This window comes from Phacochoerus africanus, chromosome 8, assembly GCF_016906955.1.
Source record: "Phacochoerus africanus isolate WHEZ1 chromosome 8, ROS_Pafr_v1, whole genome shotgun sequence".
NCBI lineage: Eukaryota > Metazoa > Chordata > Mammalia > Artiodactyla > Suidae > Phacochoerus > Phacochoerus africanus.
The window spans coordinates 81,869,834-81,886,592 of NC_062551.1; the positions used below are offsets into that span (position 1 = coordinate 81,869,834).

Consider the following 16,759-nt stretch of genomic DNA (forward strand, 5'->3'; position numbering starts at 1 on the left):
GGCTGAGAAAGAGATGACAGAGCAGGCGTGCAAACATTCCGGGACCGGCAACAATCATTTTTAAAGTGAGGAATATTCCAGAAAGTTGTTTCTTGGGAAGCGGGGGCAGGATTGAGGATAAGACGGGGAAAGAGGAGTTCCTGTCATGGCTCAGGGTTGCTGTGAGCTGTGGTGTAGGTAGGAGGTGCATCTGGGATCTGGTGTTGCTGTGCCTGTGGCCTAGGCTGGCAGCTATAGCGGTGATTAGACCCCTAGCCTGGCAACTTCCATTTGCCTCAGGTGTGACCCTGAAAACCAAAAAAAAAAAAAAAAGACAGGGAAAGAGCACAAATTATTAAACAGTGCTAGTAATGCTCCCACTCTTGAGCTGAGTTGGGGTGTGTTCAGATGTTCAGAGCCGTTTTCTTTTAAATTTTTAATTTATTTTTTCAGCTACTCCCTGCCCCTAACCCGCCCCTGGCATATGGATGTTCCTGGGCTGGGGATCGAATTCCAGCAGGAACTTCGACCTTACCACAGCTAAAGCAATGCCAGATCCATAACCCTCTGCGCCACAGCAGGAACTTCCAGAGTTGTTTTTCAAAATGTTACACTTTTTTTTCTTTTTGGCCACACTGGTGACAGGCAGAAGTTCCCCGTCCAAGGATCGAACTCCCGTCATATCAGTGCCCTGAGCCACCCTGGTGACAATGCTGGATCCTTGACACGCTGTGCCACCAGGGAACTCCAAAGATATTACATATTTTACTTGGTATTTTACAAATATAACACAATGTGGGAGAGAAGAAAAATTCCTGACAATATGATTAGATTATTGACAAAAGATCTTAATAGCTGGGATGCAGAGACAGTGGAGTAACATTTTCGAAGTACTGAAGGAAAAGAATTTTGAAACTAAAATTTTATCTCCAGCCATACTGTCATTTAAGTACTTGAGGAAAATAAATATTTATTCAAGTCCTGAGGAATGTTGCCACATAAAAACCTTCTTTGAAATCCCTTCTAAAGTAAGCATAAAGCAAGAAGAGAATTGAATCCAGGAGAAAGCAATAAGATATGGGGAGTAAAGAAGAATATATGACTTAATAGAGTTCCCGTTGTGGTGCAGGGGAAACAAATCCAGCTAGGAACCATGAGCTTGTGGGTTTGATCCCTGGCCTTGCTCAGTGGGTTAAAGATCTGGCATTGCTGTGGCTGTGGTGTAGGCTGGCAGCTGTAGCTCCGATTTGACCCCCTAGTCCGGGAACTTCCATATGCCGTAGGTGCCGCCCTAAAAAGCAAAATAAATAAATAAGTAATAAAAATAATTACATATAAAAAAAGAATATATGACTTAATACATTTCCTTAGCTTCTAAATAGTGATTTCTCCCCATTCCCTCCCTCTCTCTGCTCTAAAAAAAAAAAAAAAAACCAAAGTGTTACAAATGTCAGAACGGAAACTCTATAAGCACTTACCTTCTTACCTGGTAATCAGAAAAACCCAAATGAAAACAACAATTAGATAATATTTTAATATCCATAATAATTGCAAGAAATATAAACTCAAGGGAATTCAAAAGGCCTGTAGGGATATGATGGAAACAGGATTTTCCCCAAGTTGTTGATGGAGGAGGGTATAAATTATGTGTGCTTTCTCCCTGGCAGGACTTTTGGCTGTACTTAGTTGAATTAAGTATATCTATGTTTGTCCTACTACTCACCAGTTCTAGTCCTGGGTATATTTGCCATCCTTCTCCCTCCACTCCCCACCCCCAAATACCAAAAAGACCTCTCACTGATTCATAGGTATATATTTCAGAAAACTTATTTCATGCTATGTACACAGTTGGGGCTTGAGGCAAACCATGTGTCCACCATTAAGGAGACGGATGAGGAAAAGGTGGCATTTGATGACACTCTATGCAGTCCTCAGAAATAATGAACTGGATTTACATTCAGTAATATGGTGCGGCATATGGAGTTCCCAGGCCAGGAATCAGATCTGAGCCGTAGCCTCGACCTAAGCCACAGCTTTGGTAGCACCAGATCCTTAACCCACTGTGGAGGGTGGGGGAATTGAACTTGTATCCCAGCATTGCTGGGACACCGCCGATCCCATTGTGCCACAGTGGGAACTCCTGTCTTCTTTGCATAAATGTCTATTTAGGTCTTCTGTCCATTTTTTTTCATTAGGTTAACTGTTTTTGTTTTTGTATTTTCTAGGTCCGCCCCAGGGCATATGGAGGTTCCCAGGCTAGGGGTCCGATTGGAGCTACAGCCACCGGCCTACACCACAGCCACGGCCACACCAAATCCAAGCCACATCTACAAGCTACACCACAGCTCACGGCAACACTGGATCCTTAACCCACTGAGTGAGGCCAGGGATCAAACCCACAACCTCATGGTTCCTAGTCGGATTCGTTAACCACTGAGCCACGATGGGAACTCCTCATTGGGTTAATTGTTTTTTGATGTTAAGCTGTCTAAGCTGTTTGTATATTTTGGAATTAATCCCTTGTTAGTTGCATCATTTGCAAATATATTCTCCCAGTTCTTAAGTTATCTTTTCTTTTTTTTAAATTTGCACAATGAATTTTATTACATTTATAGCATTTTCATCACAAACCCCCAGCCCATCCCCCACCCCTCAACCTGTCTTATTTGGAAACCATGTTTTTCAAAGTCTGTGAGTCACTATCTGCTCTGCAAAGAAGTTCATCGAGTCCTTTTTTTAGATTCCACATGGAGGTGATCGCATTCGATGTTGGTATCTCACGGATATAAGTTGTCTTTTCATTTTGTTTACAGGTTAGTTTGTTTTTTACTATGAAAAGCTTTTGTTTCTCATTTGTTTATTTTTAGTTTTATTTATTTATTTGTCTTTTTGCCACTTCTTGGGCTGCTTCCATGGCATATGGAGGTTCCCAGGCTAGGGGTCCAATCAGAGCTGTAGCCACTGGCCTACGCCAGAGCCACAGCAACGCGGGATCCGAGCTGCGTCTGCAACCTACACCACAGCTCATGGCAATGCCGGATCCACTGAGCAAGGCCAGGGATTGAACCTGAAACCTCATGGTTCCTAGTCAGATTCGTTAACCACTGCACCCCGACGGGAACTCCTAGTTTTATTTATTTTTTAAAAATTTATTTATTTTTTGGCTGAACTTGGGCATGTGGACGTTCCTGGGCCAGGGATCAAATTCCACAGCAGCCACTAAGAGCCACAGCAGTAACAATGACACATCCTTAACTGGCTGCTCCACGAGGAAACGCCTTATTTTATTTCCATTACTTTAAGAGACAGATCCAAAAAAAATATCGCTGTGATTTATGTTGAAGAGATTTTGCCTGTGTTTTCCTCTAGGAGTTTAATAGCATCCAGTCTTACATGTAGGTCTTTAATCCATTCTGAGTTTACTCATCTATGTGGTGTTAGATAATGTTTTAGTTTCATTCTCTTACATGTAGCTGCCAAGGCCATAGCATCGTTTTTTGTTTTTTTTTGTTTGTTTGTTTTTTGGTTTTTTTGGCTGTGTCTGGGTCATGTGGAAGTTTCTGGGCCAGGGATAGAATCTAAGCCGCAGCAGTAACCCAGCCTTCAGCAGTGACAATACCAAGTGTCCTTAACTTTTAGGCCATCGGGGAGTTCCCAAGGCCACAGCATCTTCGTCTTTAAACGGGTGCCTTTGATAGTCCATGAGTTGCTTGCAGGTATGGAAGCTCCTCACTCTCTTTCCAGCTGCTGCCTGGGCCTTAGGAGACTAGAAGAATGACAGGCACGCCTACTGTGGGAACAGGTGTCTCCCTGTGAATGCACATGCTGTCTCTACTACCCCTACTCATCTGTTTGCAGGTTAGACGTATAAGTTAGACAGCCCCAATGTGTTGCAGGAAACACATGCTGACAAAGCAAAACTTACTGAGATTTACTGGGAAGAGGCACCCAGGTGGAGAGCAGCAGGGTAGGGGAAGCCAGGAGAAGTGCTCTGCCATGTGGCTCACAGCCTCAGGTTTTATGGGAATGGGGTTAGTTTCTGGGTTGTCTCTGGCCAGTCATCTTGCTCGGTCCATACTTGGTCTGGCCCAGGGTCCCTCTTGGTGGTAAGCACACCTCTCAGCTAAGATGGGTTCCAGCACCAAGGATCCTGGGAGGTTGGTTGTCTCTTCCCTCCTATCGGCCCCTCCCACATCCTCCCAGTTAGTCTTCAGGGTGGCCCAAGGTCCTTATCAGGGCCTCCTCTTGTGAGACAGCTCATGCAAGTGGCTATTACCGTGCCTGGCCAAGGTGGGCAGTTTCAGTCACTGGTTCCCTAATATATATGTTAATAAGTTGTAGTGATCCTCCTTGGGATGTAAACAAAGGGTCAAGTCATAATTCACACACTTTACACCTGGCCTAAGTGTCTTAATCCAGTGCCCAGGTCCAAGGTCTTCATCATTGGACCATAACTCCTCAAGTATTCCACAAGACCACAAGTTCACGCTGTGGCAGTGGGTTAAGAATCCAACTGCAGGAGTTCTCATCTTGGCTCAGTGGTAACAAACCTGACTAGTATCCATGAGGATGTGGGTTTGATCCCCGGCCTCACTCAATGGGTTAAGGATCCGATGTTGCCGTGAGCCATGGGGTAGGTAGTAGACAAGACACAGATCTGGTGTTGCCGTGGCTGTGGTGTAGGCCAGCAACTACAGCTCTGATTGGACCCCTAGCCTGGGAACGTCCCCAAAAACCAAAAAAAAAAAAAAGTCAAGAATGATTTGAATCACTGACTGCTTGTGGCCATGACTGTCAGAAGGGTCTTTGGCCTGAAGGTGAAGAAAATTGAGCCAGGCATCTCTGACTTTCCCTTCCTCTCACCTGGGTGAGCCTGGAAGTCATTCAAACACCAGATTGAGGAGGCCTGTTTGCTTAATGACTGGTTGGATAAGGTCTGTCTACTTTCCCTCCTCCAGCCATTTGCTTAACATGTATACGAATGTCAAGCCCTTTGGAATGTTGTGGTCTCCACCCTCAGCAGGTCCATGGAACCCTAAACCTGAGTTTTGCTGTATGCTGGCTGTGTGATTTTAGGCAACTTCTCCTTCCTGTTGTAGGAGAAAAATATCCCTATAAAAACGTAGAAAGGAGGGAGAGGCTGCGGCCATGATGACTAATGAAAGTCTGGCCAAGGGCCCTAACCACCCCTCCCCTACACATCTGCTTCTGTAAACTTGCTTCTGCATCTACTGCCTTGCCTGTCCCCACGCTGGTCCGCCAAGCACAGACCCGGAAGAGCTAGGCCATAAAAGCCTTGTGAAACCCTTCTTTGGGGCTCAGACTCTGGAAAGCGATCTCCTCTGAACCCACCAGTGTAAAAAGCCCAGGTTCTCCAACTCTCTGAATGCTCGCTTGGTTTCTTGCCGGGTAAAAGAGTTGCTGGGGCTGGTATACGACAGCCACAGGGCTGTCGCTAGAGCTGAGACACTGCGGTGCAGGGCTGCTGGGCAGCTCTCATAACACTGGGTCTCACTTTACTCATCTCTAGCATGAGGATAATACCTGTGTATTAGCTTGTGAGGGCTGCTCTACCAAAGTAACACAGAAGGGTGACTTAAATTTATTTTCATACATTCTGGAGGCTAGAAATCTGAGATCAAGATGTTGGCAGGGTTGTTTTCTTCCAAAACTTCTCCCCTTGGCTCGTAGATGGGCACCTTCTCACAGGTGAAACTAATATGGTCTTCTCTATGTGTCTCTGGGTTCTAATTTCCACTTCTAAGGACATCAATCATCTTGATCAAAGCCCAATTAATGACCTCACTTTAACTTAATTATATCTTTAAAGACCCTATCTCCAAAATGCAGTCATATTACGAGGCACACAGGGTTAGGACTTCAACATTTTGGGAGGACACAATTCATCTCATGACAGCCTACCAGGTATTATTGTGAGGACTGAATTATCTAAGGTGTCGAAATCATTAACATAAAGCCTGACATAGCATGCCCCACAAAATGGTAAATGCTGTGAGTCTAAGGCCCTACGGAAAACAAAGAGACTGTCATCGGAACACAAGAGAACATAGGCGGGAAAAGGAAATTCTCCAATTATGGTTCTTCATTCCCAACCTGATGGATGTTTCTGTTGCTCTTCAAGCCCTTCATTTATTTATTTAGTCTTTTTAGGGCCACACCCAAGGCATATGGAAGTTCTCAGGATAGGGGTCAAATCAGAGCTGTTAGCTGCTGGCCTACGCCACAGCCACAGCAATGCTGGATTTGAGCTGCATCCGAGCCACCAGCTCACGACAATTCCAGACCTGTAATGCACTGGGTGAAGCCAGGGACCGAACCCATGTCCTCATGGATCCTAGTCAGGTTTGTTACCACTGAGCCATGACAGGAACTCCTTCAAACCCTTCTTTTAAAAATGTGCGGGGAGTTCCCATCATTGCTCAGTGGTTAATGAATCCGACTAGGAACTGTGAGGTTGCGGGGTTCGATCCCTGGCCTTGCTCAGTGGGTTAAGGATCCAGCGTTGCCGTGAGCTGTGGTGTAGGTCACAGATGCGGCTCGGATCCCGCGTTGCTGTGGCTGTGGCATAGGCTGGCGGCTACAGCTCTGATTTGACCCTAGCCTGGGAACTTCATATGCCCAGGATCGGCCCAAGAAATGGCAAAAAAAAAAAAAAAAAGACTAAAAAATAAAAAACAAAAAAATAAAAATGTGCGGACCGGAGTTCCCCTTGTGGTGCAACAGAGACAAATCCGACTAGGAACATGAGGTTGTGGGTTCAATCCCTGGCCTTGCTCGGTGGGTTAAGGATCCAGTGTTGCTGTGAGCTGCGGTGTAGGTCACAGACACGGCTCAGATCCATCATTGCTGTGGCTGCGGTGTAGGCTGGCAGCTGTAGCTCTGATTCAATCCCTACCCTGGGAACATCCATATGCTGTGGGTGCGGCCCTAAAAAATAAGTAAATAGAAAATAAAAATGTGTGGCCACATTCCTGAATATAACTTCTGTGGGTAGACTTTCTGTGGGCTAGGAAGCAAAGGAGAGTTAGAGTTTACTTTTATGCCTGTTGCTCTTACCCTTCCATCTGTATTATAAACTCTCTGAGGACTGTCTTAAACTTCTGTTGCATCTTTTACTATATCTAAGAACACCATGCTGAGCTTGGTGTAAGGGCTCAGTAACATAAAAAAAAAGAAAAATCGTATGTCTTTGTAATTACTTATTTCTAGTAACAAGTCCTGGCCAATCAAAGAGGTGTTGTCTTGAGAGGGTAGATCGCCATCTAGTGACTCTTGTTACTAGACTAGAAAAGTGTGTTTCAGAAAAGCCCAGGTCACTACTTCTATGTCTTATACATTCGATATATTCAAAAACAACTAGAAATCATCCTATAGTTTGACAGCAAGATGTATTCATAATAATGATGAATTCAACTAAGCTTTTATTTTCCTTTAGTGCCAAGGGATTCCTGACCTACATCAATCTCGAAAGGAAACAGAAATTTACCAAACAAAATACAGACTAAAATAATCTCATGGCTGAGATAAAGGTGACTGATGAATAAAAGCCAATGTATTTTGTTTTCCTTTATTGAGGAAAACAAAAGGGTCAATGACAGAATCATGAGGAAAACCACCAATTACGAGATTGGCAGCAAAAGAGCATACTCAGTGAAGGGAGGTCAGAATCATAGAGAATATTAAGATGTGGACATTGTGATTTCATAGTCCCATCTGGTTAACTTGCTCTTTCTGTGGAAGCCAGTCTTTGACCCTCTGACAGTGCTTTTGTTTATGCAACAAATTTTATTGAGGTGTTCCTATTGTGGCTCAGCAGAAACAAATCTGACTAGTATCCATGAGGACGCAGGTTCAATCCCTGGCCTCGCTCAGTGGGTTAGGGATTCAGCGTTGCCATGAGCTGTGGTGTAGGTCGCAGATGGGGCTCAGCTCCTGTGCTGCTGTGGCTGTGGTGTAGGCTGGCAGGTACAGCTCTGATTCGACCCCTAGTCTGAGAACTTCCGTATGCCGAAGGTGTGGCCCTAAAAAGACAAAAAAAAAAAAAAAAAAAAAGACAAAAGCAAACAAACAAACACACTTTAACGAGCCTACCCTATAGGACAGACACTGTTTTAGGTGCTAGGGCCATATCAATATACAAAACAGACAGACATCCTGACTTTAAGGAGCTTACATTCTAGTGTGGGAAACAGACAATAAACATATTAAAAATAGGTAAATATTAGAAGGTGATAAATGCTGAGGGTGGGGGAAACAGTAGGTTAAGAGGTATCAAGGGTGTAAAGAGAGTTAAGTGATCAATTTCCAGGGTGGCCTCATTGAGAAGGTGATACTTGAGTAAAGCTTGAAATTTGCAAGTAGATATGTGGGGAGAGAGCATTCTGGCAGAAGATACAACCAGAAGTTCAAGCACTGCGCAGTGTTAGGGTACTAGGAAATGAGATTCAAGAAGACGGGGTGTGTGTGTGTTAGTTCCCATCGTGGCTCAGTGGTTAACGAATCCAACTAGGAATCATGAGGCTGTGGGTTCGATCCCTGGCCTTCCTCAGTGCGTTAAGGATCCGGCATTGTGTAAGCTGTGGTGTAGGTCGCAGACGTGGCTTGGATCCCGAATTGCTGTGACTCTGGTGTAGGCGGGTGGCTACAGCTCTGATTAGACCTCTAGCCTGGGAACCTCCATATGCCGAGGGAGTGGCCCTAGAAAAAAAGGCAAAAAAAAAAAGAAGTGGGGGCATTTCCATTTCCTGGGATTCCACTTTCGCTGGAGAAAAGGAGGAGGTATTGGGAGGTTTTGAGCTTGAGTGACTTGCCTAAGGTTTTCCAACGGGCTCACTCTGGTGCATTTAGAATAGATGCTGATCCGCAAGGGTAGAAGCAGGGAAACCAGATAGGAGGCTAGGGCAGAAGTTCAGGCCAAAGACGATGGTGCTTTGAACCTAGACGATAGCAGAGTGGGTTTCTTGATGGTTTGGCAGTGAGATGTGGGAGGAAGAGGAGTCCACTTTTTTTTTTCTTTTTTAGGGCCACACCTTCGGCATACGGAAGTTCTCAGGCTAGGGTTCGAATGGGAGCTACAGCCGCAGGCCTATGCCACAACCACAGCAACGGGAGATCCTTACCCTCCTGTGCAAGGACAGGGATCGAATCGGTGTCATCATGGATACTAGTAGGGATTTGTTACCACTGAGCCACAATGGGAACTCCAAGAGGAATCGAGATTAACAACCAAGGCTTGTATCTTAAACAAAAGGAAAGATACTGCCATCAACTGAGGCAGGGAAGACTTTGGGAGGGACAGGTCGGGTTTTTGGCCTGGTGGAGGGTGGGGGGAGGGTGTTCCAGACAGAACAGGAGAAACGAGGAGCCCAGTTACTACTTATGTTACGTTCGTGACGTCTGTCCAAGCGGAAACATTGAACAGGACGTTGCCAATACACGTTTGAAGCTCAGAGGAGAGGCCTTGAGCTGGAAACCTATGAAGTTGTTGGCAGAACTGGTATTTGAAGCCAAGATTGTGAATACATTAAGTGTGAACAAAAATGAGGAAAGGGAGGCAAGTGTGTGTTAGGGTGTGTGTGTGTGTGTGTGGTTACGTTACAAAAGATGGCTAGAGAAGGGTCACATGCTCCCTTTCAGAGAAAAAGAGTGCATAAAGGAAAGGAGGCAGAAGGCATCCGGTCCTGCAGGCCCTCGCAGCCAGAGCTGGGCCGATGAGGCCCACGTGAGCTCCGAAAGTCCCGAAGCCTGGAGGCCGGCTTCCTTTCCGTCAGACTCTGCCCGGGGGCCCCGGCTCTCATCAGCTTCCTGCCGGTTCCGAAACTCATCTAACGGACATTTCCAGCTTCTCCCCAAAGCTAAGGAGTTGTAGCGGGAGTCGAGGGTGCGGGACCAAAATGCAGATTTCATTCATAGTACAGAGCTCGACTACTTCAGGGCCGACCTCGATAACTGGAAACTCGTAAAAGCAACACAATCACAACTTTTCTAACGAAAGCGGAGATCGAAGGCTTCTCCTCTGCGCAAGAGCGGCCTCACAAGCGTCACCCTGAGGTAACAGCCTTTCTCCACAAGCTCTCCATGGAGCCCCCTCCCGGGGGGGGAGAAGAGAGAAAGCCGCCCCCACTACGGGTCGAAGGAAGGGTCAATTCACGCTGAGCGAACAAGGCTGGTTAAGCTCCACAAAAGGTTTTGCAGGGCGGGGCGACCGGACGACACTCTCTTGCTCGCTCCCATTGGCTGTGATCGCGAGGCTCCCCTCAAGGACTGGCCACTGGAGAAGCTCGGAGTCCGGTAGCAGCCCGCCTCCCGGAACGCGCGTGCGCACACTTGGCGAGCGCTCTCCACACAGAGCAGGCGCGGCCTCGTGTCCGCTGGAAGGGCGGGTGGAGCAGCGCGAGCTGCGTCCCGGCGCTCGGCTTTCCCTGCCGGTCCCGCCCTCCGTCGCGGTGGCGCGGTGCACCTTGGGATAGGGAGCGATCTCCGAGCGAGGCAGCAAGATGGACGCGGGATTCTTCCGCGTAAGTAGGAGCGCGGGGATCTGGGGTGAGGTGAGGGGTTTATCGAAAAGGCCCAGCAGGAGGCCTAAACTCGAGATGGGGTGGCTAGCGAGCGGAGGCTTCGAAGATCCTGAGGATCCTCGTTGCCAGTGGACGCTTCCCCACTACCCTGCGGCGGGGACCGGTGCGCCCCTGCGCAGTCTCCTCCTCCGGGATCGTCCCCCCTACGCGGCAGCGACGGTCGCCGGAAAATGGCGGCGGGAATGGGCCTGAGCGGTACCTTCCCGCCCGCCTCCCTGGCAGGGCCTGCAGGGAGAGCCGCGCGCCCCGCCGGGTCCTGGGGCCTAGCGGACCCGCGAGGAGGAAGTCCCTGGGGGGAGGCCGGAGGGAAACCCTGAGGTGACTGGCGGCAGGAGGGCCCTGGGGAGGACAGGTTTGGGGGTACCGCCTCAGGAGAGCGGGTGAGAGGACCGGAAGCAGCCTTGAGCCGCTTTTCTTGAGAAAGCGGGCACCAAACCCCCTCCCCCCGCGCCTCGCGCGCCCTCCCTCTTGGTCTAAGCCTTCCCGAAGGCTCCGGGTCAGAGTTCGCGGGAGCTCCCGCCCAATTTGATAGCCCTTCAGGGAGGGGAATGCAGATAATTTGTAGTTAGAACGTTTGAGTCTGAGACTCCAGGCAGAGGGTGCAACAAAAACTATGCGCGTGTGTGGAGGCGGGGGTATGGAGTGGATCTACTCTTCGTTCCCGCTCACCGCCCCCCACCCCCTGTGAACGTTCTCTTTTGAAAATCTTTTTGGTGAAAAGGTTCCTCTTGATTCTCTCCCATCACCTGGAGATGGGGACGTTTTCTCGTCGTAGTTGGCCCTCAGGGCCCATACTTTTACCGGGTGCGTGCTGGACTCTTTTGGTCCCCTTTTTCACTCCCGTAGGACCCATTCGAGATCTCGATGGGTGGGAAGTGACAGTGATTGGACTAGAGTTTGCAAATTCTTTTTAAGGCAGAACAGACCATATAGAGACCACTTGGTTTAAGTCAGAATCTGTAATGCATATTGGCTCTTTCCATTTCCTGGAGCATGTTACATGCAGTTTCTGTGTGTTTAAAGGAAAAGATAAAAGAGGGTAAGACCGGGACTTTAAGATGTCTTGACACTCCAAAGCTAGCATTGAAATACCTTTTGTCTTGGCTTTAAATGTGCCAACTAGTTTTTCATTAAAGGTTGAAGTGTTATTCCAAGAATTTGACACAGCCGGTTGTTTGATTGTTCTTAGGTTATGCAAACAGTACTATAGTTATTTATGTAATGATCGTTTCCATTGAGTTTATATCAAATTTTCACACTGCAGATGAACTCTCCATTTTGTGATTTCCATCAAAGTTTTTTTGTGGTAAATACTCAATATGTCCTGTAGTCTGAATGTATTCTTTTGAAACAAGTCTGTTATTTTAATTTTTTCTTGTTATTGTCGCTTTCCCTTGGAAGAGAGTTCCAACAGTAAAAGAACAAGGTGGCTGTTTTAAGAATGAGATTTGCTTTTAGTGTTGGTAAAAATCTGGAAGGAAAGGGCAGTGTTTTATATATTGCCTTGGGTTCTTAGAGAAGTTGATTAGATTTAAGCTCTGAATTAAAGATTTTAGGGCAGTTATTCTTTTAGTACACTTCCATCGAGTAATAGACTGAATTTTTCAGTTAAGATGGAAATAGTACCTTTCATTTGCTGAACTTCTGCCACACACCAGTTACTTTATGTATATCGTTTCGGATATTCTCAGCCTTGGGAGGTAGGTTTTAGCAAGTTAGGGAAACTTTCTCAGACAGGTTAAGTAACTTGCTTTGAGGTCATGTGGTTTACATAGTGACAGAGTTGGGATTCTAATCAGGTTCTTTACTTTCTTAAAAGAATTTTCTTGATCACTTTCCAAAGGATTAGTGGCCAACTCTGAGAACTGATCAGTAGATTTCTTTTTTTTGATGGGCAAGAAGTGGGTTAAGATAAAAAGTGCTTGCGAGAGATACAGGCTGGCAGGCAAGGAGGCTCTCCCAATCAGTAGATTTCATATCACATTGTATATCTGGGTTTAATTGGGTCAGTAGGAATGACAAAATGCAGTCTGGTGGTTACTTGATGGTATGGTATGTTTGTAAGCTCTCATTTTTTTCCAGTTTGTTTGCAGAAATTGAGTTTATATGGTAGACCTTTATTTTTTATGCACTCTGAGTTCTTCAAGTTGTGAAAACTTAACATACAGTCTTAGGTTCTTCCTTTTTCCGTGTTTATATGCATTGCCACAATAATTTTGTAAGATGGTCCTGGCTTTCAGAAGAGGATGAAATGGTCTCGTTTGTAAAGTATAGAAAGTGCTCTCTTTCGAACAAACAAAAAACCCCTTAAATGCTTTATTAGCATAGAAAGGGGTGTAAAAAGATACATAGCAAACTTGGTTGTGAGGGGGGTGTTTTGTGTTGTATTCTATATTGCTGGACTTAATACAATGAACGTATGTTTTGTGTTTTTTAAATACAATCCAGTTTTCAAAATGTTAGCTACTTTGGAAAAAGAGTATGCATTCTGTACCTATGAATATGAGCTAGGGTGTTTCTCTTTACTTTGGTGTTTCCCTTTACTTGATTATCCTATTTTGACTGTAAAGGTCATAGCCATCATTAGCTAATAAAAAGCAGGAATTTAACTTTGAGGTCTTGATTGGAATGTGTTTCTCTTCCTGCAGGGAACAAGTGCAGAACAGGATAATCGGTTCAGCAACAAACAAAAGAAGCTACTGAAGCAGCTGAAATTCGCAGAATGTCTAGAAAAAAAGGTATTCTGGATAAAGTGTTCTGCACCTTTACATAGCACAGTTGATTCAAACATTTTGGGATTGTTTTGGAGATAGTGCACTGTCACATGAATACTAGGGGAAACATTTATAGTCAAACATTTTCCACCTTTTAGTAACAACAGAGAATAGCACAAACAAATAAGAATGAGCTAAATTGTACCAAACTAAACAAAAGAATTTCATAAGCTAAAAGGAACTTAGCCAGGAGTCTAATGTGAGTTTTCTTTTAGGATTGCAAAGTTGTACTCAGTAATAATTACTTGCATATTTTATCAGGTGGACATGAGCAAAGTAAATTTGGAGGTTATAAAGCCTTGGATAACAAAACGAGTAACAGAAATCCTTGGATTTGAAGATGATGTTGTGATTGAGTTTATATTCAACCAGCTGGAAGTGAAGGTAATAATAAACAAATGGCTCTTATTTCTGAATATGTGAAATAATGTTGTGAATCTATGGAAACTGAATTTTTCTATGGAGTACAAATATAGGAGGGTTATTTTACAATGTTTTTTGTGAAAAGAATTCACTTTGTAAACAACTATTAAGGCTGGAAGTTTAGTGAAGGTACATAGTTTTGAAAGCTACACAGGTGAAAAATCAAACTTATTGTTTGTAATTTTGCTGTTACATGTTAAGTTACTTTGACAGCAATTTTCTAATGATAATGTGATTTATGATTTAAAAGGCCTGAACCAAAATGGAAGTTATTCCTTGCGTCTGAAGTATAGCACCATCACCTTATTAGGTCACAGCAGAGTGAGTGTCCCAATGTCGCTCTGACCCAACTCCCTTGATGATGCAGTGTGTGTTTGGAGGTGAGTTGTGTAAAGTGGCCAAACATCAACAACAACAACAAAAAATACAAACAGGAAAGAGCAATGGGTAAATCTGTACACTGCTCTTTAAAAGTACTATTATGAGATGGATTTTTATGTGAAGCATGAGGGGCAATTCTGATTTGATTGGATATTGTTTTTTTAAAATAATCGAAGAACTAAAGTTTTTAGTTGTAGCTGCATGTCAGCTAGTCATCAATTACATTTTAGGCACAGAGTTTTTGTTTACATTATAGTTAACTTCAGACTGAAATAAATTGACAGTATTTTTAGAACCAGTTAATATAATTGTTCCTTTCTTCATACATGAGATGATATGAGATGACAATAGAATTGATGTTTAAAAAGAATTTTAATAAAAGATAGTTTGCTATTTTGCAACAGCAACCCAAAGGACAGTAAGATGTGTACCATATAAACTTTTGGCAAATATACCAATGTGCATTTACTTTTACGTTAATCCTTTTCCCAAAGAGTTCGCCCTTGTGTTTTGACAGAACAGTTGGCATTTCAACTGATAAGGTATTTCTATTTTTAAAATATAATTTGAAAATTACGTTTTGTTTTGGATATTTTTAAATATTTATTTTTAAGAAAGTGCTTTCTTTAAAATGTATACATTTTACTTAGAAAACCAGGAATATGGGAAAACGTTTTTTAAATGATGATTAGATAGATTTTATTGGATGATGCTTTTCTGATTTGTATTTTAGTGCATTTTTAAAACCTAAGTATCTGGTAGTATTCCCCTTGTAGTGAGCATGAGATTAAAGTTTTAGAACTTATTAAAACAATTTTTTCTTTTTTTGTGGTTGTGTACTCATTATTGCTTGTTCGTCTTTTGCAATTTAGATAAATGATATAACATTAAACTCAAGGTGGTTGAGTTGCAGTAGGGAGTCGGAAGCAAGCCAAGGGAACATCTTTCTCTACAGGGGACTTGGCGATTCCAAACCCCCAAGGTTCCAAGAAGAAACTGAAGACACCTGGAATCTGTACTTGCTTTGTGCTATTGAGCTGTGCTTGTTATACGGACCTTGTTGCTTGACCAACAGATTTAGCATTTAAAAACCCAGTTATTTTTGAGAAGTCTTGACCTCTTAGCCCTTTGTGGACAGTTGAGAATTTGAAGCATTGTTATAATAGGTTATCCTTATATAGAAGTCAGGCTTTCAGCTTAGTCTTCAAAAGTTAAAGAGTGCATGCATAACTTGTTAGTTTTGATAACTGGACAGTAGATATTTTATAGAAAGTTATCTACAGTGTTAGAAAAGTGAACAGTTTGTGTACTTTTCCATTTCTCATTGAGGGAAAATTTCCAGACAGGCAAACACTTGTTAGCAGACACAAGAATTTGTGGATATTCCATGATGGTTTTTAAAGTTAATAAATGTAAGGCCCACTAACAGCCACATAGTCTAAAAATACTTATGAAATCCACAAAGGATTAACAGGCTGCTCTGATAGCTTTTGGTAGAGTGAGAGAGAATTTGGTAATCTGTGCTAGTGATTATATTGCTGAGAAACTACTAGAAAAAGCTATTTTTAAAATAGTAAAGAATATATATATATATATATCTCTAAGCCCCTATGATAGACTTAAAAAATACTAATTGAAATGAGCTTTAGGTTGATTGATTGGTTTGTTTTGGAGTAACCTGTTTCTCTTCCTGTCATGTCTTTTTGCAGAATCCAGATTCCAAAATGATGCAAATCAACCTGACTGGGTTTTTGAATGGAAAAAATGCTAGAGAATTTATGGGAGAACTGTGGCCCCTGCTCTTAAGTGCACAGGAAAACATCGCTGGAATCCCTTCTGCTTTCCTAGAACTGAAGAAAGAAGAAATAAAACAGAGACAGGTAATAGCCTTTTCCTTTTTGTAATGTTTTATTTGAGAGAGCAGTATCCAGACTGTTAAGATGTTTAAAATTTTACATGTCCTGTCTAGGCTTAATAGCCTTTTCTTTTGTGTGTGAGTGTGTGTGTGTCTTACTAGGAATCAAAAACAAAAACAAACAAAAGGAGTTCCCATCATGGCGCATCAGAAACGAATCCAACTAGGAACCATGAGGTTGCGGATTCGATCCCTGGCCTCAGAGGGATCAGAGGCTACAGCTCAGATTAGACGCCTAGTCTAGGAACCTCCATATGCTGCAGGTGTGACCCTAGAAAATACAAAAAAGAAAAAAAGTTACTAGGGTTGCACCTGCGGCATATGGAGGGTCCCAGGCTACGGGTCCAATCAGAGCTGTAGCTGCCAGCCTATTCCACAGCCACAGCAATGCAGGATCCGAGCTGCGTCTGTGACCTACACCACAGCTTATGGCAACACCGGATCCTTAACCCACTGAGCGAAGCCAAGGATCGAACTCCACAACCTCATGGTTCCTCATCGTTTCCACTGCACCACGATGGGAACTCCGAAAACAGCCATTTTCTTTAGTTAAGCCATTCAGTATTAATTTTCAGCAAGTATTTGAATTATTCATTACTAGTCCTAAAGTTTACCTTTAGCGGGGATGAAGAAAGAACGGTCTTCTTGAAAGCAGAGGCTGATGAAACGACAAATAGTATTGGTGTTTA

At 43.9% G+C, this 16,759-nt stretch overlaps 1 protein-coding gene across 9 annotated transcripts in view; it reads left to right on the plus strand.

Moving 5' to 3' along the window:
- Positions 1-10,359: 10,359 nt before the first annotated feature.
- SRRM1 (serine and arginine repetitive matrix 1) overlaps positions 10,360-16,759 on the plus strand; it is a 34,278-nt gene continuing 27,878 nt past the window's right edge. For 7 of the 9 annotated variants that reach the window (XM_047792584.1, XM_047792586.1, XM_047792585.1 and 4 more), the window contains exons 1-4: positions 10,361-10,517; positions 13,226-13,315; positions 13,613-13,735; positions 15,865-16,035. In XM_047792584.1, coding sequence (XP_047648540.1) covers positions 10,497-10,517; positions 13,226-13,315; positions 13,613-13,735; positions 15,865-16,035 — 405 coding nt within the window. In that variant the 5' untranslated portion in view covers positions 10,361-10,496. Of the gene's footprint in view, positions 10,518-10,751; positions 10,896-13,225; positions 13,316-13,612; positions 13,736-15,864; positions 16,036-16,759 lie in introns of those variants that run through there. The other 2 variants (XM_047792591.1, XM_047792592.1) reach the window with 2 other exon arrangements.